Source organism: Micrasema longulum, unplaced genomic scaffold, assembly GCF_059751315.1.
Source record: "Micrasema longulum isolate JH-2025_06_02 unplaced genomic scaffold, ASM5975131v1 h1tg001631l, whole genome shotgun sequence".
Classification (NCBI taxonomy): Eukaryota; Metazoa; Arthropoda; class Insecta; order Trichoptera; family Brachycentridae; genus Micrasema; species Micrasema longulum.
The window spans coordinates 56,414-83,113 of NW_028278812.1; the positions used below are offsets into that span (position 1 = coordinate 56,414).

A 26,700-nucleotide genomic window follows, 5' to 3' on the forward strand; every position below is an offset into this window, starting at 1 on the left:
GGAGGCTTTATTTTCCGGGTCACGCGTAAAACTTGGTATGTGTACAGTGTTAAAAATAGAAAATGTTTTGCCTTTATGCAAAGCTTGAAACCTGGTAGCAGCTGACTTGCGCAGAACTGTATCCGCTCTTATTCAAGTGGAAAAGATTAAATATTTCAGTGTCTTAAAAAACGGACGGACGTTACTGAAAGATTATGGGAGTCTTCCACAATTTTTCCGACCGGATTCCTGTTCTAATGAGAAGCTAAAATTTATCTTTAATTCGATCTTTGTATTGATTTGAACACTTCATATATGTATTCAGTTTACATACATACATATGCATAAGGGCGGGCAAATTTCCTTAAGTCTTATTTATTATCTTATTATTATCTTATTTCTTCCTACCTACCCAAACTGTTCAATTTAAGAAAATCAGTGGTATGTGAACATATTGAAGGTATACTATGATATTTTCACTATAACACAAAAAATTGATTTATATATTTTTCCGAAATAAAAATTTACTAAATATCTACACTATGCTATTAAGAGAGGACAGGGTAAAGAGGGAAGGAAAAAGGGAGAAGAAAGAAAAAACTCAAATATTCAGGAAGTGACATTTCGTTCGTGATTTGAATGGAAATAAAGTAGTAAATTATTCCACAATCGTGCAGCTACTACTGTAAAAGAGGAGGTAAAAAAATGCGATGAATGGGTATTAAAAGGTTTCTCTCCTTACTAAAACGAAGAGATAGCCCAGAGATCTACAAAGTAAGATTAAATTTTCCGTCCGAAAAATAGAACTAATTTACAAGTTTTTTTTTATTAAGTTTTCTGAGTGAAAAATAGAATACGTTTATAATTTGACTAATTGTTCGCCCAGCCGGAAAAAATAAAATATGTTTTATACTATTTAATTCGCGTGGTTATTCAGTCAAAATGGAATACGGTTAATCGTCGATTGACTCTTTTACAACACGGAGCCGTTTTGTTGTTTGGTTAACCAATATGCATTCCATTTTGGTAATGGTTTTTTGGAACTAAATTATACAAGTGAATAAACCGTTTTTGGCTCTATACGTGGAATTGCAATTCGGTCATTAGGAATAATGACAATATCCGACATAAGCCCTCCATATACTTCCAAACACACAGCGAAAGAGGCAAGGAAGGCTGTAAAGCTAAATTAGATTAAAATCACGGATTGTGAAATTGAAAATTAATAATGGTTTTCGATTTTTAAACATTTTAAAAAAAAATCGATAGGAACGGATTAAGAATGGTTTTTGGGTGGAACGAGTTCTTTTACTGCAATTTTTAAAAAAGTATTTCGCGTAAAATGAAAATCCGGCTGCGACGTGTCCATTTTTTACGGATCGACCAACCCATCAGGACAAACAAACATTGAGTTGGTTTTAAAACATTTATTTATTACATAAACGGCATAAATTGACTTTAACACAAATATAAAGAAAATAAAACACATTTGTACCTATATGTACGTATAAAAATACATACTAAAATTGGGTAACTATAACAATAGAAACAAGTAATAAGTAAAAACGATAGTAATAAGGAACCAAAAATATTAAGGAAATATATCATATAAAAAAAGAAATCAGACTAGTTTTATATCTATAAAGCCCATTACTGTTAGTATTGTTAACTATTTATTTATTTTTTATTAATTTCAGTCACTCCCGATGTGCTGACAGCCATTTTAATTGGAGTAGCGGTCCTGGTGCTGGTCTTCATAGCGATCTGCATATGCCTGCGCAGACGGCGGATTGCTGCACTGAACAACAAGTTAGGTACGTGATCAAAAGCTATTTTACTGTCATCTTAATTTAATGCTAAATGTGTCCGTCTCGTGGTCTAATGGTCGCTGCGTTTGCCTACCGCGCTTAAGGTCTCGAGTTGAATTTTTGACATGAAATAATATCTATTCAAAATTGTGTTTTTACACTAGAATATATATTTTATTTTCCTTGGACTAAATATGCTTTATAAAATTATTTTTTTGTACAGAATTAGTTTAAGAGTTCTCCTTCCTAGGAAAACATGTTCTAAGAAGGACCATACAGTATTATTTTATATTTTTTAATGTATTTCACCTATCTTTCAAACATTTTTTTTATTTCTTCTACCCTAATTTTCTTCGCCCAGATTAAGATTTCTCTTTTGATATATTGTTAAATCAGTTAACATAATTTTATGTGGAAGCATATTAAGCAATTTTGCAGAAAAATAATCATTGAACCTTTGTCCAAATGTTGTGACAAAAGGACGAATATTGATTTATCGCCCTTGTTATATATTCATGTCCCTGAGTAGAGGGATGACGATATCCATCTCCAAATCTGTCTAGCAGAATTTTTTAAAGCGTATATTAGGCATATCTCAGGCACATCAAAGGCTTTAAAAAAATCGTAGATGGGTAAAAACAGATATACTCTAAGGGTAAAAACTTATCGGTACTGTGAGGATAACTTTTACAATGCTTTTTTATACTTTGTGATGCGTAGCTGCAGTGGACCCCCCTCCTATTATTACATAACTATTTTAAATGAGATTGGCAATGTGCATATAGTATTTTTTTTATTAGTATTACATTTTTTTTAAAGGAATAATCCGCTAAGCCTCTATTTAGAGGCTTGTCAGCAGGTGGGATAGAGAGGATATGGAAGGAGGTAATGAAAAATAAACAACACCCAGACCAATTGAGAAAACAATCTTTCTTGTATTGCTTTCTTGCAACTAGCGGGAATCGAACCCGCGACGCTAGTTTCACAGTTGGCCGTCTAACCAACTACGCCACGGCGCCGTTCATTTACTAATATAACTTATGATGTTTCTTGTAATTGTTACCTTACTCTATGCACTATCGGGTGTGGGCGGGGATGTAATAATTTTTTTTTTGCACTACAACAGGCTAGGAGGCCCAATGACAGTGGTGAATTACATCACAAAACACCCAGGCTTGAGAAAAATCACATTTTTAATTTTTGTGTTCTCACCGGGAATCGAACCCGGAACCTTCCGTGCGTGAGTCAAGCGTCTTGACCACTACACCACGGAGGCCGCCAATGATGATGTTATGCGTTCTTAGTGTGAAATGTTATATGTATTTCGTTGAATGTTAAGAGGATACGCGGGTCAGACAATAAATTTTGATGAATAGGTATTCAAACATTGTTTTTCTGTCACTCTATTGAAAATACCTCCCGTATACTGTGGGAAAAAGACAACAGCACGTCGAACTGATTATGTCTAACTAAAATCGACGATTCGCTGTCCCATTTTTCGCACCCCAAAAGAAAACCAATTTGGTTGTTTTTTTTAGAAAGAGTAACAGAATAACATTTTTGGTGTCGTGTGTTTTGGTGTACAATATTTATCATATTTGTATACCAGCAGATAAAACTGTGGCCTTATTCTAGAACTCATTCATTTCGTAAATTCATTTTTATATGAGAGGGCTAAATACGACTTTGATTGCGTTAGAGTAAGATGAATACCTACATGACGAAAGAACGAACTTACGAAACGAAATAGTGACAGAATGAGTCTTCTGGACGCTTTCGTGCCTTTTCGGATGATTCTAGCTCCCATAATAAACAATTTATAAAAACGTAAAACTATAGACACGCTTATGATAAACATCTAATAGTGTGTAAAAAATATCACTGCTCTAGTTCCATTTATTTAAGAAGAAATTACGGAAATACGTTTGTATTAAGAAAAGTCGGACCGCGTTTCTTTTTAACATTTATTTGGTCATTCCGATGAAAAAGATAGTGAAAAATAAGTGTTTTCTCTTAGTGGCGTCCGTATTCCACTATTATATTTATTTTATTTTTATTTATTCATATTTTTCTCTTACAAACTATAATTAATAATAAAAATAATGTGACCTCACTAGGGTTACCCGTGCCGAGGATACTTAAAAATATACTTTTTTGAAATGTTTTTATATTTGAGAATAAACAAAGAAGACTAACTCAATAAACAAAGATAGTTAACAAAATATTCACAGTTTTAAAAACTAGGTATACATGTGCATTTATATTACAAACACACAATGAAAATAACAAAAACCTAACATAAGCTATACACTTATGGAGCGGTTGATTCAATATTGGTTTGGGCGAATGAGACAATCCATTTTACTTCTACCTAGCTCCACCATCCATTTTTTACAGCCTTTTTAAACATTTTCTCGTTACTAATTGTTTTAATAAATAGTGGAAGTAGGTTATAGATTTTAATTGAATAATACTCAAAATCCCTTTGCCCGAAAATGGTATTAGTTTGTATTTGTTTAAGTTATCTTTGTATTTAGATCAATTACAGACAACTGGACTTATGTATACATATATTACATTACAATTACAATTATATTATCATATGTGTTACAAACAATATTAATAAAAATAAAACACAAAACCTACAGAAACTAGTTTTAAAAAAAATAAAATAAAAAAAGATTGAGTTATAATAAAAAGAAAACAGATTAAAGAAAAAACAAAAAAAACTCCGGGAAAAATGAAGGCATTAGAATTTAAGAAAACAAACACATAGATAGTAAAAATATTTTTGTTCTCACTTAGCGAATTATCGAAAATATCTGTTGTATTTCGCATGTTGTTTGTAAATTATTTATGGAATATGACAAAATACATTACTGTATTTTTTACGACCCTTTCTGGGTTTCACTAGTACATAAAAATAGACTAACCTAATATAAATTACACACCCAAAATGGTCATCAGTTATCAGTATGATAAATGACAGAAAATTATCTTTCCACTGTTAGCTAATATGATATTTTACTGGTTTATTTTTTATGTTATTTTACTTTCGTTTATACATTGGTGCCATTTCTAATAAAAGTTTCCGAACTTCTCAAATGACATAAAACAATATTTGCGTTTTTATGATTCGTTTTCTGATGATTAGTGATCATTTTCTATTGGTCGCAAAAACAATACCAAATAATTGGCATTTCATTTAGCAAGAAGCGAACCCCTGTACCTCTGATCCGAAGTTTACTACACCACATCACAATACTCGATTTGCTTCAACAAAATCTACAACAATGAACAGACGGGTGAAGAAATATGAATGTTCAAACGGTGGCCTCCGCGGAGTAGTGGTTAAGACTCTTGACTCACGCACACGGTTTCGGGTTCGATTCCTGGAAGAACGCGAAAACAAAATGTGATTTTTCTCCTGGGTGTTTTGTGTTGAAATTCTCTGCTGTAATTGGGCTTCCTGGCCTACTGTGGTGAAAAAAATAGGCAGAACAATGAATGTTATACCATGTGTAAAGTGGCCACTAAAATCGACCACCTTTAAATGCCTAGAAATCAATATAATATTTTCTAAAAATACTTTCTGCATCTCTGTTGTAATATGTTAATCTTAATAACTCCACAGGGGGTGCAATCCAGTTCTTTTAAAAATTGGATAATCTCGAAACATTGTTTATTTCAGTTATATTTTTAAATTCTTTAAAATGTTTGTTGTAGGCAAGCGTCATGGACCGGAGCGCCCTTTGGCGTTCCGCCCCCCGCGGCGCCCCACGGCCGTCCGCAGTCCAGGAGGGGGCTCTCACTACCTTAAGAAGTCCCCCAGCCCGACTGGAATGGCTAAGACGCCCCCGGGCACGGTAAGTAAAGTACTCCTCATGCAGAGCAACTATTAAAGGAGTAGTCCCGAAGGTTGGCTTTCGACATAAAGAAACTAATCCGAAACCAAGAGAGGGTTATCACCTGAGCCTTTACAAGTTACAGGACACTGCAAATTGCATTAACACTTTACTATAACGAGTCTTACTGAAACTTCTAGATGTAGATTCTGCAGTGCAAACGATGAAACACCTTTACTGTGTTGCTTTACATCACCAATAGACGCTGCATCTTTGGTAAACCATTGGTTGAACCTGAGGATTTTTGAGCTCTCGCCCCCCTACCCAATAGCTCAATATTTTAAGGACTTAGGTTTCGAAGGAGGAGATTTAGAAATATATATCAAAGCACTCGCCCTCCACTGAGTACCCTAGCTCTTCAAAGACCTAAGCTTGGGGGGTGAGAATTAATTTAAGGGGACTCGTCACAATAGATCTACACTAATGACAGTGACGTCAGGACCTTATTTGGCACAATGAGATCTCAAGATCTCCTGCATGAAAGGAAAATACACCAATCAGTTTATCATGAAGCAGACCAATCTTCACTTTATTTCCTTTTTACCTGAGAGGAGCCATCGAGTTGAAATCACTTGTTTAGGGCTTTGGTTCTTAGTGTAAATTATATTTTTTATTCCGACACAGGTTTTATTAAAGGACATGATTTTACTTCAGTTGTCAATATCAATTTAATCTAATCAAAATCTATCCTCAAAATCTGTTGGAGCTTCTTCACTGTTGATTTATTTTGTTTGGTTTTCAACAGCAACCATCCGGAGGACTTACCCCAGCAACTCCACCAGCTCCTCAGGAGCCTATGAAGGACTCTTTCCACTCGGAGACAGAGAAGGGCGCTGCAGAAGCCCAGACTCCTCCAACTCCCTTCAAGGAACTTCCTGGAACTACCATCAAAGAGTTGGAAGCTGTTCCCAAACCAGGAGACAATGGAATTATAGAAGCTGAAGATGGCATCATAAAACTTGGACAACTGCACTTCAAACTGAGGTAAAATTGTACATAGTTTTTTTTAATAATTGTAATCACAAAGACTATTTAAATTCAGTTATACTCTACTCAGGAACAGTAGGTAATAAATAGTTCATTCCTTACTGATTATTGAGTGGGAAAATACAATATATAAATTGATAGGTATACATATAAGAATTCCAGATAAAAAACTAAACATGCTTGACTTAGTTTCATCTAATAATAAATAATGAAAAATAAAATTATTTTGAAATCAAGGTTTAAAGTTTGAATTTATAAGTTGGTTGTATGGGAGATAAATAAAATATTGTCCATCTGTTTAATTAACTCTCGAATACTTAACAAGTTAAATATTCTGAATTCTTTATTATCATTAATTTAATGAGATATTAATTTTAGCCCAAATTAAAATGCATATCAATATTATGACTTTTACAGATTTAAGCATGAAAAAAGTTCCCTGATTGTCTCAGTCATCAAATGTGAAGATTTACCAGCAAAGGATCCGAACCTCGGCTCGAGTGATCCTTATGTAAAACTGCAACTGTTACCTGATAAGCAGCATAAAGTCAAAACCAGGTAAAAACTAATTAGATCGAGATGATATGTATCGTACCACCATACTAATGGCTGCATTAATGCATTCTTTTTGTGTTTTACTTTCAGAGTTGTTCGTAAAACAAGGAACCCTGTTTACGATGAAGATTTTACATTCTATGGAATAAACTTTAACCAGCTATCGACAATCACATTGCATTTCATAGTTCTCAGCTTTGACAGGTACAATTTTAGCATACCTACATATTTATTTGTAATAAATAATTTCGCTGGACCATAACCACACATAACTTTTCTAATTTTCTGCAATTTATATTTGCATCTTGTAACGGTTACGCTTACATTTTTTGTTTTTATTTATTTATCTGATAAAGTCTTCCTTAGCCTTGCTCCTTCAACATTTTAATTTTCACTTCCCAGATATATTTGTTTAACCATGCTTTTATGGCATTTTCATTCAATGTATCCAAGCCATGTTATTAGTGAACAATATAAAACATTGTTTTTAACTTTATTTATTATTTTTCGACAGATACTCTCGAGATGACATAATTGGAGAAGTGTTTTGCGCCCTGAACAGTGTAGAAATGTCAAAAACCACATCACAGGCCTTGCCATTGTGTCGAGAAATCCAACCCCGCAGTTTGAAGGTACAACTTTTTTTATAATACAGTACATGTTTTATTCTGTATAAAGAAAATTCTTAAATATTTTTCAGCCTGTTAATTTAAATACACTGAATGTTTATAAACATTGTAGATTCGTTCACAAGGTCGCGGAGAGTTGCTCCTCTCTCTATGTTGGCAACCTGCAGCTAACCGACTCACAGTTGTGCTTCTTAAAGCCAGGAATCTCCCCAAAATGGATGTCACAGGGCTTGCTGATCCGTAAGTTACTAATTTTGATTAAATCTGTGCGAACATGCAACACATAAAAACACACAAACACAAAAACACAGTAATATCAGAATTAAATTAACTACTCATCAGTACTGGATGTAAGGGGTGCTTGCGCTCCGCCACTGGTTCAAAAGTGATAAGAATATACACATTTGTAAATGAATACGAACATATTATTCTTCCTCCCTTGTAAGCAAATGTTTGGGCTTTTAGTGCTAACTGAACCTATAGTGGGTCCGGGTTAGCTACTCACAAGTTTTCCAAAGGACTTTGTAGTAAAATTAAAAATATTTTACCAAGCGCTTAGGTTTTTTCATATTTTTGTCTAGTTGTAGTTTTGGGATTTCAAAGTTGTATTGACAAAATATGAAACAATTCTGTTTAAATATCTATTAATCTAAAGAGTAAGGATTTATACTATATGATTTTGGTGGTTTCTTTTCCAGGTATGTGAAAATGTATTTATTGTACAATGGACAACGAATTGCAAAGAAAAAGACACATGTGAAGAAGAGGACATTGAACCCAGTTTTCAATGAGAGTTTTGTATTCGATATTCCTGCTGGAGGAGAAGGACTGGATTCTGTTTCCCTAGAATTTTTATTGCTTGATTGGGATAGAGTCACCAAAAATGAGGTAACTACTAAATATTATTAAATTAACATTTTCTATTAACTTCATATTCCCCAATCTCCCCATTCATAATTATAATTATCTGCTCCTAATGCTGCATAGGGCATTGCATTGGTGTCAACATCAATCTCAGTGCATTGTTGCAGTATAAAATGACTCCGTTTTATGAATATTGACCATGTCATATCAACATGTTGACTACCATGTGATGAAATGGAATTTTCAAAAAAGTTCTTGTAAATAATGTACCTGTTAGGTTCACTTACTGATTTTACTTATTTGACTTTAAAAACAAATAAAAGGTCTTTTGTAAAATTTGCAAAATAGTCTATTGAACATACAAAAACTAGTGCAGCGCAATGTCTTGTGTTTCGCAATGTAAAATTAAAGTGATGTAGTTATTGTTTTAGAATTTAGTATTGAAAATCCTCTTTTTTCAGGTCATTGGCAGGCTTGAACTCGGGGGAACCAAAGCTATCGGAAGTGCTCTCCATCACTGGAATGAAGTGTGTAATTCCCCTCGGCGCCAAATCGCAGACTGGCACAAACTGCGCGAATAAACATCACAGCTTTTACAGTGTAGAAAATTATATCAATGTCATAGATTTATACTGGTACCATTTTATTGGCTTGTAGTAATAATAATTACTTAACAATTAATTAATATTCCCTGAATTTTATAATTGCTTTTGTGTTTAGAAATAACAGCTAAAATGATTCCTTAAAATACTTGCAAATGGCTTGGATAAAATCTTATAAATTATATGTATTAACCTTTTAATTGAGAGTAAATAATTTTAAAAATGAATGAATTCATGAAAATGATTTTTTTATTGATATTTTGTCAAATTTGAAACAGTCAATACCTACACAAGAACGTTTTATTGTGAATATTATAATATTTAAGTTTGGTCTTTAATGAAATAATGTTTTCCATCTGTGTAAAAAAGAACAGTTTTAGACAAATTTTCACAGGTGCACGGCACTTAATATATTCTAGCTATGCTAATTAATTTGTAAATATCTTAGGACACATTATTGAATGTTTTGCACTTAGTGTACATCATTGAAACCCTGTATTTAGCTACATTAAATTTATTTTTTAATTATTCTCACCTTGTATTTAATAATGCTCTTGAAAAGCATAGACTTTGTACAAATAATGCACCTTAACTTTACTAAAATCAACAGATGGAAGAATAATTGAAGAAATGTTGATGTTAAAACATGGGCAAAATGGTGAATGTTACGGCGTGTAAAGTGGCCACTTAAACCAGCCAATGACTGGTAATAAGCCCTTCAAATGCTCAGACTTCTATATTTCCTTCACTAAAATATACTTCTGTAATTTGTTAAAAATATTGTGTTTCAAAATTTGGCCAAAGTTAGGATAATTTGTGGAAAGAGGTTTATTGTGATTGAAATTAATGGGAAGACAGTTCAAGTACCTAATGGTAGCTATCTTATCTATAAATACATCTATACAGTATTCATATTCAGCTATGAATTTAGTAGAAACATAGATTGATAAAGCTAAGAAAACTTATATTCATAAGTAAAAAAAACTTATTTATTTAACCGTGGTCCTGAAAATTTTGTTTTCATTATGATTCAAAGAATATTGCAATTTCTGTTAAACTTAAATATCAACTACGATTATCTCACTAGTGCTAATTAGCGAAGCAGTGAAGGCATTGGTGTAGTAATTATAAAATGTATGAACAAACTTATATTCTAAGCTGGCCATTCTCTAATTTGTGTTGGTCAGACACCAGAGTATGCAAGCTGTAAAGACATCACATTTTACACTTTACAACAATGTATTCAAGATAAAATAGAAAATACATTCAAAACTGAATGCCATTTGCCTTCGAACCTTCCCAATAATTACTTTAAGGAAGTCTAAAAAAAAATACCAAATCATTACATCAAAATTAATTTAAGATTTTCTTTCCAACCATAAGTTCAATAATTATTGTTTGTTTAAAGATTAATTGAGAATTTTAATGAAAGTTGTTAAATGCTGTGAGTGATTTTATAGCTTTTTGTGTTAGGATAAGATAATTGTTATTTCTCAAGGATGCAGAGAACTTGTGAAGTAACAATTAAACTAGGATAAGAATAATATCCATACTTCGATAACATTCCAGAAATCTTACATGGCCCCGGTTTACAGCTGTATTTTTAAATTCACAATCGAAATTAAAAACCATGATTTTCAAAACACAAATGAAATTATTTCATGTTTAATACTTAACTCATGTAGGTATGTAATTTTGTTTAATTTTAAATCAACATTTTTTATGAATTAAAAAAATACAGCAGTAACCGTTATCTTGTCAATGTGTAAAAATAATATTATGTCTATATTGTATTAAGTCTTTATTATATTTAGGTAGAATAAACTTATGTTTATGAATGTACCCATATGTATTATCCCTGCATCACCAAATGTATCTGATCCAAAATTAGCATTTGTGTTAGTGTTTGAATTGTAACTTCACATTATTCATTTGATTTTTATAAACTGGTATTTATAAAATACCTGTAAGTATTTCGATTACTGTATCACCACACATTCACCAATAATTAGGATTTTATTTGTCCATGTAGGTATACATATATTTTTTTAAAAAGATACTAATACATTGTTTTGTGATATTTTAATGACATTTTATAGAAAAATAAGTTTTAGAAATTAACACAACTCATATTGTATACCTTTCTCTAGCAATATCTCTTTTTTATGCCTATCATTGATCACAATCAGCCATAGTAAACTCATTTTCTTAAGTAAAATACGTTTTATAGTTTGGACTATTTTTTATTTTAAATTGTTTACCAGTGATCAGGTTTCTTTGTGACCAGCATCATATGAGTTTGACTACCTACAAAAAGTTTTATAACTTTCAAAAGAATATTGATTTAAAGTGGTCAAAAATAAAAAAATGCATATTACTTATTTTAATCAAAATGCAGTTCTATCATAAAATATCAGTGAAGAAAGCATCGACTTGATATAACAATAAGCTCACGAATAATAATTAATACCTTCAAGTTTGAAAGCACAAATAATAATTTTAATTAAAATACAAATTAATATTTTGTTTTCATATTGTATTGCTCAAAAATATTTTGGGGCTAATTTAATTCAGTCATTCTACTAAATATAAATATCATCATGATGATGATGATGAAATAAATGTCGGTATTGCAACAGAAAGAATCCGATGTATTTTTTGTTACTAACTAGTGAACTAAAAAAACATTTTTCTCAAATATGAGGCTCAGTGCATTTCACCACCAAGACAACAATATATAACTTCATATTTACTTAAACTAACAGTGTTATGTTTTATAAATATGCGTATTTTGCAGATTGTTGCCGTTTATCATTTTAGCCAGAATACATATTGGCTAGCCAAATGACAAAGCATCTATTGTAAAAGGGCCACTAACGTGTAGCGTGTAGCCATATTACTAACACCTAGCATTTTACAAATGACTAACCACGTTAAGCATCTAAGTAAATAAATATCTTTTGATTAGAGGGTTAGGTTAGGTTGGGTTTCATTGTGCATAATATTCCTGGTCAATTTTTTATAAAATAAAACTTCCACCCTTCCAAGACATTAAGCTCACGGTTTAAACTTGAATATTCTAGAGAAATAGCACTCGCAATATTTGATAATATTTGCCGTACAGTTTTGCTGCATGATGCCATCTTTGACAGTGCCATTTGATATGCAACACCTCAAGTGGAAGAAATAACCAAAAAGTGCAATCTGGCGCAATTTGTATCCAGTAAAAATGTTATGGCGGATCGTTGGGTTAGATGTAATGGATTAAAAAATATACCATTAAATGTGATGTAGTATGCTTGTTCAGCTAAAATGTAATACGGCTAATCTTCGGTTGGCTCTTTTAAAATACGGAGCCATTTTGTGATTTGAGTAGCATATTTGTATTCCGGCTAAAATGACAATTCGGTTGCAAAATATTTATAACACTACCAGCATTCCCTTTCGAATGATTTATTTTGGATATGTTGACAATTGCATTATGATGTATACAAAATTACTAACGCTAAAAATTGAAGCGATTTCACCAAAATAACAATGAATACTCCAATAATGATATTTGAGATACTCAGTGTTTTTTCAATGTGTAAATTTCATGTGAAAAGCTACCTCACTGAAATGTTTATATAAATATATCTATACTTATGAACTTAGTAGTACATACATAATACTATAAGATTTTTTTATTAAGTTTTTTTTTAGTGGAGTTAAGTTAAAATATATTCATGAATGTTATTCTTTTAAATTAATATAATTTAGTTATGTATTTTTAATTGTGTTTATTACCACTTATTGAAATTATAGTAATTAGGTAGGTAGCAAGACATTTATTTCATCAATATTATACAAATATAATTGTGTGTTGACAAAAATTACTTAGTTGAATTGAGGTTATTAAAATATATAATGTACCAGGAACTTTTTGTGGAAAATTATTTAATTGTGCGCTCACCTATCTAGTTTTTCAAAAAGCTTACAAATTGAGTTTTGTTGAATTTGTGTGTTACAACTTGTGTTTGTTATATTGATAATTTTATTTGAAATAAATGGTTCTGTATTTTACTGTTTTTTTAATAATATTTTTTTCTGTACCGATTTTAACAAAAAATCTGGTTTGAATTATGTATTTAAACACAACATTATAAACAGGGTGCTCATTAAACCCTGTCACATCCAAAACCACGATAATCAGTATGAGCAAGAAGACCTAGCACATTAAAATAATTTTTTAGTATGAATAACATTAAAAAATATATTAATATAAAAAAGCAAATGGTTGCTGACCTCTGTATGAGAGGAACGAGTAAGGGGGAGAGGAGAGTCTGATACACCAATAACCACGGGGCCGCGCTCCTCTCTTCTCTCGCTTCTTTTTGCAGAAGTAAGAAACCATTTGTTTTTTTAAATAATTTATAAAAAAGAAAATTTCTTTTTTGTAATTTTTTTTTTTTTATATGCTAATATATCTTCTTGCCCATACTGATCATCGTGGTTTTTGGATGTGAGAGAGTTTAAATAACACCTGTATAATAATTTTTATTCTCTCTTGCCCTTTTACTTTTCTTTTTAGTTTACAATCTGGACCGACATCTACTGATAAAGCCATTATGTGTGTAAAATAATAATATATGTTACCCAAAGCATAGCCCCATTTATCAAATTAATCGGGTAAGAATTGAAGATAGATAAGAATTTAACTATAATTTTGCATTTTAATAATTAGGTATTGTTCAAATAGTTATCAAAGACAATTCGAATTTTCAATATGCTGTAGTAATTTAGAGGTAGGTATTGATTTTTACAGAATATTTCAAATCAACTATCTATGTCGGCCTCTTGGTGAAATAGTCAGTGCATTTGCCTACCATGCAAGAGGTCTCGGGTTCGATTCCCGACATGGTTGATCTGAAATATTATTTAAAAGGGTGTTTTTACACTACAATATTTCATATTCCCTGGACTGTACCTGAAGCGTAAGACTGATCCCCTTACCTTCATGTAACAAAAATGATCAAGATACGCTGCGATTGGTGTACCAATGCAGTGCCCTATGCACCATTAAGTGCAGAAAGAGAATAATGATGATGATCTACGTCATTAGCAATGTGACTCAGGACTGAAGCCAGCAAATACAGAAAACTAAAAGATACTTTATATATCATTCTTACCATAAAATATCTATAAATATATAAAGATTAAAAAAAGGATTTTTTTAACAACAGGCCAGGAGGCCCAATTACAGTGGTAAATTACAATACAGAATTCCCAGGCTTAAGAAAAATCCTATTTAATTTTTGTTTTCCAACCGGGGATCGAACCCGGAATCTACCGTGCGTGAGTCAAGTGTCAACGACCACGGAGGGCGCCAATAAGTAGTATATAGAGATAAAAAATGATTCCATGTCCCAAATAAAGACAATTTTCCAAATAGAAAATCAACGTACTAAAAACCGGAGAGAATTGTTTCAGTTTCAGTGCTGCAGAGCAGCGTTTATTTAATGATTAAAAAATACATATAAGAATTTGTTACTCACTAATACCCGTATGCAGAGACAAACCTTAAGGTTAGGAAAGTACATTCTATTGTCTTCACCTTCGGGTTATTCTCTGCATTTAAAATTAGAATGTACTTTCCTCACCTTAAGTTTCGTCTCTGCATACGGATATAAGTCTAAAGACTTTTCGGTGGGACACATTTTTTTTTTGTGACAGGTTTATATTACATTTATTTTATTTATATTTTACAAATTTATTTATAAACAGGCACTATAAAGTGAATATAATCTAGAAGATATTTCTTCAGTTCTTTTTTTTTTCATTTGAAGATCTTTAATGTTAATGATAGTTTGTGGGAGATCATTTAACAATCTTTTGGAACAACGCAATTTAATGTTCGCTCTACGAAGTAATTTGTAATTCGGGGAACAAACAGGGAGCCCTTAGTTTTTAATCTAGTGTTGCGAGTGTGGAAAACTCTTTTTTTTATATTCCGGATCATCAAAGTTATCTACAATAAATTTGTAGTCAAAAAGTTGTTTTACCGGCAGGACATTACAGAATTTAAAATATACACCTTCGCCCATATGTTTCGCCTCATGGATTATGCTATCCGGTACAATCCCCCTTAGCAGTCTCACCTGAATATCATAAATTTTACCCAGATAAGACTGGAAGGTGAGATCCCAGACACGTACTCTGTAAGATATAATGGATTCAATGAGCGAGGTATATATGTATCTTAACGTTTTAAAAGGTAGTATGCTTTTGATTTCATAAATCTCCTTAAGCCAGTACCTTAATCTGTCCCAGATTCTATCAATATGAACACCGCAGCTAAATTTAGAATCAATAATTAATCCTAAATATTTATGATTATTTACAACATCTATAATAGGACAATTACATTTATCTGATTCTATATTTGAATTTGAATGAAGACAAACATTTATATGAGCTTGTATTTCTATTTCAAATTCACATTTACATAGTGAGGATACATGAACAATGTTGCAATGATGTTCATAACATTGATTTCTTAAAATACCTAGTGTAAAGATCACTTGCATGAACAGTCAAATAATTGTGTGTAACAATAAAAAAGGCCCGGCTAATCAAAACCAGAAATGAACTAAATATATTATGTTAACACATGTGTAGGTAACAAATTAATAAATGTGTCACAATATTAGGAAGTTTTGATTATAAGTCTTTTTTTTTACAATCATTGAAGTAAAGTATCGATATGCAAGATTAAAAAAAAATTTAAAGCTTGAACATTTAGACAACAGATGTCATGACTAATGCAATTTTTAGAAATCATTTTGATGTTCGTGGTGACCTTATGATAATAAAGAAATCTACAATCAATCAAGTGACCGACTCATATAATGGACACATAAATCAAAATCAGCTGTGTTCGTCGCAATGGCCGCTCGATTAAAATAATTAAAGTCGCGAATGTGATTTCTCCCCTTTGGTTGCCGTTTTCCCGAGGTGCATGTCGATCGTTAAAATTATTGCACTATTTTGTGTTGTCCCGAGTGTTCACGGTGTTGCGTCATGGAAGATAAAGTCTATTGAATAATAAACACGAATCCTTTCGGTCCATTGTCATTTTTTTAAGTAAGCAAATCACGCTGTGATATAATTGTACGATACTATTTATTCGTCAACTATACGGTACCTGTGATAGTTATAAAAAATAAATATATTTTTAGTTTGCACAATTGATTGTTTGTCAACAAGCGCGAGTGCGAAGTACAGTAAAGTGGTCAAAAATATATATTATCATCATGAGTAGTGTCAGGACCAGCCTGTTAACATTTGGCAAAACCATTTTAATAGCGAGAAGTTGCAAGACCTCACCAGGTAAATATCATTTTACTTCAAAGTTTGTAATTGTGTAATAATATGCCAACTCATATCGAGCAAAATAATCGGTTTTTCAGAATATAACCTACAATATGTTGGGACATGTCAAATCGTATTTATATTTGTCGTGAACTTGCTTTATGATAATATTTAACTATTTTCATCAAACGAATTACTAGCGGGTAGTATATTATGCTTTTATCTATACATTTATTATCATTTATGCTTATTAAAATATCATCAATTATCGCATTTAACCTTTGATGATCTTTGAGGAGTTATTTTTATGCATTTCATTATATTTCATTTTATTCAATTAAGGTAAAAATGTTATTAATAGTTTGAACAAAATGGTTGCGTCGTTGTTTAATAATATTTTAAATACATTCCTAAATATAAATATATTAAGTATTATAAACAATATAATACTTAATCTGTACCTTTTCAGAGTAAAGAACATGCCTGGATAACATTATGATAATTAATTATAAACTATACATTATGTATTCTAAAGAAATAAGATAAAAAAACATAAGAATAAAATCACTTCAGTAATTTGCGCATAAACAATTATGTGGTTATCGCACTCTAATAACAACTACGAGTAAACCCTATTTCAGTTCGATTTCCTACTAGTTTGACATAGTATTACTTCAGCTGTGTTTCGGACAAAGTTATTTTATTAGTTTTAATGTGTTTTAACTAATTATGTGGGTCTTATACACATACTGGCAAAAATATTGCAGCAAAAGGTGTTTTTGGTTTAAATACTTTATTTTATTTTTTAATTGTATAAATTTATTGCATAAAATAAGCATACCTATTTAATAACAAGGAATCTATATTAAACTCGTGAATATAAAATGAAAACGGAGTTTTCTCTGTTTAGGATAGTCCCCATCTAACATGGCTCAGCCTGTTCTAAGACGGAGATTTTTTATCATTTAAAGCATAAGTAGTTCTATACTAATAAATAATAACAAAAAAAAAAACTAAAACTACTTCATTATAAATGCCTAGCTAATCAAATGTATATAAATATTATACAAGTGCCAAGAATACATGTTACTTAAACATAAATTATATATAATAAAAAAACAAATATAAAGTAATGTAATACATAAGAATATAAATGATATATGTACCAATCATACAAAGTACTACGTTTTTTAATCTAAATATTTTTTTTAAAAATCTCTCTACACTATTTTTATGTGCATTTATTTTTATTTTAAAATTTGTTTTACATTTTAAGTATTTTCTATTTAGCATTAAATCATTAAATATTTTTGGCACAATTACATTATATTGATTTTTACCAAAGGCGGTTGATACAAATGGGACAATACAGCTGATTTGCGTTGCTGAGCAAGTGTTTATATTTTGTTGGGTTCTGTTTACCTCACTTAATTTATCATAAAATTTAAGTAGTAGGCACCTCACAAACAATTGTCTTACATCCAATAGCTTAAACCCAGCGAATAGATCTTCCGTTGGAAACCTCTAGGATTTTTTAAGAATGATCTTCATGATCCATTTTTGTGCTGTTTTCACTGGTTCAAGGATTGAACGAGAGCAACCTCCCCAAGCTTAATTGCAATATGATAGTTTGCTTTGGAAAATAGCAAAGTAAATTTGTCTCATAAGTTGAGCATTCAAGATGTTGTTTTTCAAGACTTTGTTTCTTTATCTTCTTATTGTGCCGCTCCACAGTGGAGGTTGGCTGTCATCATGGCAATTTTTGCTTTGTCCGCAGCCGCTCTATATAAGGGATTCGGAGCTGCAGTGGAACCACTCTCTTAAGTTTTTAAGCCAGGAGATATGTCTTCTTCCCATATGCTTTTTCCTCGCAATATGATACGGACTATTTCGTACTCCTTACCGAAACTTTCTCTTTCTTTTTGAAACCGCTTTTTCTATAGTTGTGGTTTGAAGCCTTTGTCCGATAAACGCAGTCAGTTTGATTACATATACAAAGAACTTCCTGTTATAGGATTGTAACAAATTGTAAATATATCTTAGGTTAAATTTGGAAATTATTATTACCTTTCCTCATCCGCATTTAAAGGTGCATAGGAAACTGATCTGTTATTCTAATCGCAATGTATTGGCTATAATTTCTAATATCCATGAAGGCAAGATGTTCGATCTTACGCAAGTAAACTTAACTCTAGACGTGTTGAGTTAAGAGTTAAATTTTTAGAGACTGCACATAAAGAATGCCTGATCATTAATCTGATCATCAAACAACTTTATAAAGTTTTTTTAAAGACTTGTGATTGTGACATCAAATGGATCTTTTTAAAAAAAGTTATGATTTCAGTATACAAATGGTTTAATTTTTAACTAGTTGTAAATACTTGATTGTGTCTGGAGAATGAGCATCAAGTAGTCGTAGGACGGGGAACGTGTCTCTGATTTTCATCTGGAATCTTCCACACTATAATGAGATCAGGGGTGCAATTATGAATCTTCTCCATCCTCTAGAGACTGGTAAATTTAGAGATTTTTTTTTTTCCATGCGACTAATTTTTGCTTCATTTAATATGTGGCCACACTGATGATTAAATCTCAAAAAATATGAACACTTGAAATCAAACATGATGATTTTAATTTAGAACATTATTGCGACCTTAAACATAACCCAAAATACTTAATTAGGTTGAATTGACAAAACCGTATTAGTTTAATTTCCATTTTTGAAGCAGTTTTATACACCGTTTGATGTTTAATCATCAGTCTGGCCATTATACAAAGCAAAATGTGGTCGCATAAAAAAAAAATCTTCATATTAATCACTCTCTAGGGGGTAGAGAAGATCCAGAATACCACCACAGAACCTGATAACTGCTACTACTACTACCATCACGCCATTTCACCGTAGGGGTAGGCAGAGAGAATGGACCGCCACACATGTCTATCCTGGCATACATTCCTAGCTTCCTCCACATTCATACATCTTGTCATACATGCCCTTCAGTTCTGTCTGCTTTTGACATGACCAGACTTAAGATTTTGGTTTATCTGATCATGCCACGTCTTCCTTGGTCGTCCTCGTCTCACGTTGCCGTTCATTTTCGCCATATATACTTGTTATACGATTCTTTCGTCGTCCATTCGTTCTACGTGACCAAACCATCTCAGAGACCCTTTCTTAATATTATCAATTATACTTGACTCAGATTTACACTCTCGCCTGATTTCATCATTCGTAACCCTGTCATACATTGATTTCCCACACATTCGTCTAAGAGATCGCATTTCAACCGCGTTCACTCGGCTTTCATCCTTCCTCTGCCAGTTCCATGTTTCACTTCCATACATTAGTGTTGGGACTAAAACTCCGTTGTGCACTGCCAGTTTTGCTTCGTTGACATATTTTTATTAGAAATTACTGTGCTTAGTGCTCCGTTCATTTTGTTTCCTGCATTCACTATTCTTTCAACATCTTTTTCTACTCTTCCATCTCTTGAAAACATGCTTCCCAGATACACAAATTCTTCTACTTGCTCGAGACATTCGTTGTTTACATTTATTATGCAGTCAGTAACCTCACTATCCCTTTCAAACACCATCACTTTTGACTTACTTTCGTTCATCGCCAATTCGCTCTCCGGGCATACATCATACATTCTAGAGACTATTTGTTGCAAATCATCCTTGCTGCTTGCTAACAGAACTGCATCATCAGCATTCAACAAGCAGCTTACTGAGAAATTATCCATTTTTGCTCCAATACCCATAATTCTATCTCTTTCATACAGTTGTCCATGTATAGATTAAACAACCATGGTGACATTACACATCCCTGTTTCACGCCTTTTGAGATAACTTGGCAAATAATATAATGCTATTTCTTTGCAGAGCGAAGTTTACAATCATGAACTCCTAACTCATTCTTAACGCGAGTATTATGGAAGGATTGTAACGTTTATAGAACAGAAATTACAATCAACAATATTTTAAATTTGTCCAAATTTTTGTAGACAAGGACTGGATTCAACTCCCTGGGGAGCTGTTTATACTAACATTTTACAACTTCTATATTACAGACTTCTATATTACCTTCTCTTAAATGTTCTTCATCTCTGTTGTAAAATGTTAATATAAACAGCTCCCCAGGGAGTTGAATCCAGTCCTTGTCTACAAAAATTTGGACAAACTCAAAATATTGTTGATAAATTACCTGGTCCATGAAGATGTATAGAAATTGAAAAATAATATTTTCAGGCGTTGCCTAGTATGTAGGTGAAATAATTCAATTAGATGAATCTCACCCGCATAAATAAAGGTTTCAGCTCTTTAACTTCACAAACATCAACAGATGAAAGAATTGAAGGAATATAGATGTTCAAATATAGGCAGAATGGTGAATGTTACACAGTGTGTAAAGTGGCCACTTAAACCAGCCATTGACAGGTCATAAGCCCTGTAGATGCCTAGACTTCTATATTACCTTCTCTTAAATGTTCTTCATCTCTGTTGTAAAATGTTTAGAAATTACAATATTTTAAATGTTGATAAGATAGTGAAAATGTGCAGTTAAACTAATACAGAAGTGATTGCATTATTATTCCTTTAAAAAAATTTAAAGCGTGCTCCAATGTTGTGGGTTCTATGGGTGATTGGATGACAATAAGAAATATTTAGTGTTCATTTCTTAGGCAAAATAACAGAGGAAAACACGTCACGTACACAGAATACATTACAGTGGACACAGTTTTATGATAGAACTTGAAATGTATAGGAAAATATAATATTGTGGGCCAAGTTATTTCTGCGAATAATTAGAGTTCTGACCTTAATTAACAAAATAGCGTGATAAGTATATAATTTCTTGTTAGTTATATAATCTATAAAATTGAACTCAATGCAATTATTATAGTACAAATGATTTTTTGTTATCAAGTATACTTATTTAAAATAAACTATGTAAGGTAAAGCTTCATATTGTCATAAGTCATAAGGTTATTGACATATATGTATACATTTTTACTTAAAGCAATTTATTTTATTGGAGAATCGTTTTTTATTCTTTATTGCAACCTTTTACCAAAATATATCACCCAAAATATAAGTACTGGTTTAATTATTTACTAAGTCACTTACAATTAATATGTATCTTATATTTTATTACTTTTTAACTATATTAAAAAAAAATCCGAATTGGTTACTGCCGTTAATAAATAAATAAAAAATAAAAAAATCTGACATACCCTTACCTGTGTCTCTGAAATAAAAAACTTGAAGAATTGATATTAAAATGCTAAGTTAAAAAAATGCTCGCTTACTCAAATCCTAAAAGTAGATTATTTACTCTGTTTTGAGTTTGATTCAAAATCTTATATATTATTATTCTAAAAATGATTGATTGTGTCTGTCATGTACGGGCCCGTTTCACACATATCGTGCAAATCCACTCTGTCCGGTAAAATTAGGGTGGTTGGATACTTATTTATTATTTTTTAATTTTTTAAATTTATTTAGTTTCTACTCGCGGGGAAAATTTTTGCTAAAATAAATCGAGTGGAGATTAGTCGGCCTCATGGTGTACTGTTTCGTGTCTATTGATACATGCCTGCCTATTGATACATGCAATAATTTTTAAAATATGATTAATAAATCCACCCTATGTTATTTCATGATGCCGTACTATGTTGAACAATCGACAATCACGTCAGGGTCACCAATATAGGAATTTGGTTGTTGACGGTTGGAGCTCCTACCCCAGTTAGAGATTAATAGAGAAGACACGAGGTTACTGTTTAGTGTGTATTTATTACATGGCGAATAAATAGTGAATTGTGTCGCGCGAGTGTTACGGCGATGAGGAATTGAAGATACTGCACTTGAACTACATGCTGGAACTGTGTGACTGCGTTGAACTGGACTGACTGAATTGAACTGCTGAACTGAACTGGGCGTTTACTGCGCCCTGTGGACTTTTTATAGACTGCGTTCCTTTATTGTTCATATCTCGATGGTAAGGATGGTGTTAATGTACTGCAGAACTATGCTCTCGTCATTCTGTGCAATACTGTTAGAGTTGCATAATATGTTGTATTGGATTCTATAGAAAAATATGACTAGCTTCATCGATCATTGCACTGTAGTTTCAGGCGAATTCTTTAGCACGTGTCTCATCGATCGACGGACTATGAACCCCACAAATCTAATGAGGCCAATAAAATTATTTAGGATACTTCCTTCTCTTCGCAATTAAAAAAAAAAGTGACAATATTAGTATACGAACAAACAACCAATTGAAAGCGTAGATAGTAAATTATATTACAAAAATGGCGCTATATAAGTTATCCATACAAATGGTAAAAAAAATCATAACCTAGCATGGAACAGTCGACGATAGCCTTATGGACTGTTATCTGCCACTTATTAATAATTACTGCAATGAAAGTAATGGTAGTTCATCGCTTGATATACAAACATTATAGCAGTTTCAAGTGTTATCTTGTGAATACTGATTGATGGTTGGCAACATTGTTTGACAAATAATAACACACATGTTTAAGTACTTACTTAAGTACCAATCGAAACATTGTATTATGAATGTTTAGATTTAGCTATGTTGCCATTATAAAGGGTCTACCTGCTCATCATAACCTTACTTTGTCCCTTGCAACATTGCTTCACGATTCATTTGTCCATTTTGTTTTTACTACATGCACAGAACAATATAAAATATTTGAACTCTAGTCAAATTTCCCCATAAAATCATACTTAAAACTTTGGAATCCTCAACCATTTTAATCGAAATTAATTTATGACTTAATACCACTTAAACCAGCCAATGACAGATCATAAGCCGTGTAAATGTTTAGATCTTTATATTCCCTTTTCGAAAATGTTTTCCCTCTCTGTTAAATAAATTTAGATAAATTAAACTCATACGAAACTAATTTAAAGATAATTAGAAACTGAAAATCTAGTTACTGCCGTTTTGATTCCTGGATTTGGATGAAGGAATATTGAAACGCGAGTAGGACTTAAATAAAGTACTTTTCTTCATGATTCCGAATCTGTATTTAACAAAATGTCGCCAAAAATGCTACATACCGCACTCTTCGTAAGGACGGCAGAACATGTCTCATGGGAGTAGAAATGTTTACATTATTTTGTGCATAGCTAGAAATGTACTGCTTGATCAGCATCATAAGTATGTATTAGTTTTATTCACCTATAATACTATTCTAAAAATATATAATGTGGCTTTAAATAAGCTGCTTCAAAAAATATTTAGAATTAGTGAGTTGGTTTTGGTAAAGTAATGAAGGGTTATGGGCAGCATGTCCTTGACGATTACCTGTGTTAAAATTATTTATTTATAAATGAACATTATTATAAAGCACCTAAAGTTAAATATTAAACATTTAATGTTATATTTTTTTCATATTACTCACATTCAATTCCATAAATTAAAAAAATGCTTACGTGTTTATTTTTATTACCTTATACTTGTTTTTTATTTTTTACTATTATATCAAATTGCATTGTAGTATTGGCAAATACGTATATCATAGATACATATTTTTATTTCTTATTTTTTCGTGATAATATATGCTTGCTTGCTTATTAATTTAACTTAAAAATGTCTTTCTTGCTTACCGTAACACTTTATTTATTGTTTGCTTTACAGAATTTATTTCATAAGCTTATATCTTTGCATTTTTTGTTTATATGCCTACTGTTTTTTCTTGCATACCTTTGTTATTATTGTTTTTTTTTTTTTTTGGAAAACTTTTTTTTTACTAATTTCACATATTTTTTCTGTATATTCTGTGTTTATTATTTAGTATATTAGCATGTATTTCATTTCTATTTTTTGTAAATGCCTTTTGGTCGTTAATGAACAAAATAAATAAATAAATAATATTACCATTAAATATCAAATAGCAGGTAGTCAAATAAATTTATTAGAATTAATAAAAAATGTTAATGTATTGCATATTTATTTGACTACTTAGTATGTATGTAAACATATCTTAAAATTCTCGAACTCATGAGGGGCGTTTGAGAAGTTCATGGCCTCAAATACCTAATAAGTAAAAGTACTAACACTTTTTTATTAAAATGTTTAAAATATTGTTCGTTGCTGTTGTTAGTTATTTAAAACTTAATTTCGAAAAAATATGTTTCAAATATTATAAATCTAATTTTGCAGTTTATTTTTTCAAACATTAAGTTATTCTTTTTTTCTTTTTTCAATCAATCAACAAAAACAGTTAGTAATATTACATGTTCTCAGCGTATTTATTGTAAAATAATAAGAAGTAAAGTAATAAAAAAATAATTATTAAAACATATCATGGTAGATAATTACTTAGGTCCTCGCAATATAACAGTTTAATTTAATTATATTGATCGCGAAAAATACCCTTTCAATATGAAATGCAGGCTTATTTTGTATGAACTTTCCTAAATGATAATGAAAGAGTGAGAGGTAAAATAATACGATTATGAATAATTCTAACGAGTCGTAATTTAGCAATAGCATATTTAAATAAAATAGTACGTGTATTATTAACACATGGACTTTTCCAATCACAATGACAAATATGCGCTATAATTATTAATCATTATTTTAAAGTTAATAAAACATTAAAAAATGAAACTGAAAACAATATTTCTCAGGACATGTCTTTAAATTTATGTTTAAAATATCGTAGGAGTTGTTATTGATTTACAATTAAAACAATAACAAGAGCTCTTGTGTACCGGAATTTCGGAGAAGTCGATGTTGCTTTAGTCGAGTTGGCCGGAGTCGCAGACGGTGATTTCCTTGGTCGTGGTGCCGGGCTGCGTTCCGTAAGAATCGATCTTCTTCAGCACGTCCATACCTTGCACCACTTCTCCGAACACGACGTGCTTGTTGTCCAACCAGCTGGCCTTGGTGGTGGTGATGAAGAACTGGGATCCGTTGCTGTCGGGACTGGAGCTCGCCATGGCCAGCATGCCCGCAGCCGTGTGGCCGAGGATGAAATTCTCGTCCTCAAATCTGTCCCCGTAGATGGATTTTCCTCCCGTGCCGTTGTTGTTGACGATGTCGCCCCCCTGGCATACGAAGTTCGGGAAAACTCGGTGGAAGAGGGATCCTTTATACCCGAAGCCCCTTTCTCCCGTGCAGAGGGCGCGGAAGTTCTCCGAAGTTTTGGGCACCACGTCCGAGCGCAGTTCGATGATGAGCCGCCCTATCGGCTCACCGTCAGCCGCCATATCGAAATACACCCGCGGCAAACCCGCTTTGGTAGCACATTTGCGAATAAAACTAAGCATAATTTACATTCAAATAACCGAAACGATTGTGGCCGGCGAAATAATTGAAACGCTTACAATTTTTCATACGAATTTGCCCAAAATATGCATGTCATTATTTTCATACAAGATTCAAATAAAGAATAAATCGTGTTTTTAAAATACTTATTTTGGTATCTACCCACAAATAATACTTCAATAAAACACAGTTCTATAGTTCTATATTTTATTACTTTATTTTGTATTTTTTTAAATTTTTGTTGTTAATACACTCATCTTTTTATTTTTATACCAACTATACTTCTTAACACTGTTCCTATATTTATTTATTTATATTGTATTTTAAAAAAAATATGTTGTTTATATACTCATCTTCTTTTTTTTTATACCAACTTTACTTCTAAACACTGTTCTATCTTTTGTTGCTTTATACCGTATTTTTTAATTTTAATGTTGTTTATGTACTCATATTTTATATAACTTTCATGTATGTAAAAGCCTTATGGGCGTGAAAATTTTAATAAAATAAAAAATAAAAAAATAAAATAAATCCGGATTTTGATTGCACAAAATCGTCCAAATTACAGTATCATCATGATTTCCCTATCCGCACACGCAAAAAAGTTTTTTTTAAATCATTTCGGCGAATTGGTTATGTCCAATTAATTTAATCCGTCAGTGAAGAATTCACTTTTCTCAATCCAATGAAATGCATATTATGTACTTCTGG

At 31.8% G+C, this 26,700-nt stretch overlaps 2 protein-coding genes, 1 long non-coding RNA gene and 1 pseudogene across 4 annotated transcripts in view; 2 read left to right on the plus strand and 2 right to left on the minus strand.

Annotated features, from left to right (window-relative positions):
• Syt4 (Synaptotagmin 4) overlaps positions 1-13,389 on the plus strand; it is a 34,615-nt gene extending 21,226 nt beyond the window's left edge. The window contains exons 2-10 of the mRNA XM_088236984.1: positions 1,677-1,793; positions 5,514-5,653; positions 6,438-6,676; positions 7,097-7,237; positions 7,325-7,438; positions 7,749-7,866; positions 7,976-8,103; positions 8,562-8,751; positions 9,189-13,389. Coding sequence (XP_088093110.1) covers positions 1,677-1,793; positions 5,514-5,653; positions 6,438-6,676; positions 7,097-7,237; positions 7,325-7,438; positions 7,749-7,866; positions 7,976-8,103; positions 8,562-8,751; positions 9,189-9,308 — 1,307 coding nt within the window. The 3' untranslated portion in view covers positions 9,309-13,389. The remainder of the gene's footprint in view (positions 1-1,676; positions 1,794-5,513; positions 5,654-6,437; positions 6,677-7,096; positions 7,238-7,324; positions 7,439-7,748; positions 7,867-7,975; positions 8,104-8,561; positions 8,752-9,188) is intronic.
• LOC148274524 (uncharacterized) lies at positions 4,268-6,671 on the minus strand. The gene is made up of 2 exons (XR_015824284.1): positions 6,458-6,671; positions 4,268-5,179 (listed from the first exon to the last, which is right to left on the minus strand). It is a non-coding gene; the product is annotated as an uncharacterized LOC148274524 (long non-coding RNA).
• Positions 13,390-15,290: 1,901 nt separating the features above from the next.
• ClpX (Caseinolytic protease chaperone subunit) overlaps positions 15,291-26,700 on the plus strand; it is a 54,613-nt gene continuing 43,203 nt past the window's right edge. The window contains exon 1 of the mRNA XM_088236985.1: positions 15,291-16,697. Within this exon, the coding sequence (XP_088093111.1) occupies positions 16,622-16,697 (76 nt within the window). The 5' untranslated portion in view covers positions 15,291-16,621. The remainder of the gene's footprint in view (positions 16,698-26,700) is intronic.
• Positions 24,611-26,097, minus strand: LOC148274526 (peptidyl-prolyl cis-trans isomerase pseudogene; annotated as a pseudogene). Its single transcript, XR_015824283.1, has one exon. The product of XR_015824283.1 is annotated as a peptidyl-prolyl cis-trans isomerase pseudogene (transcript).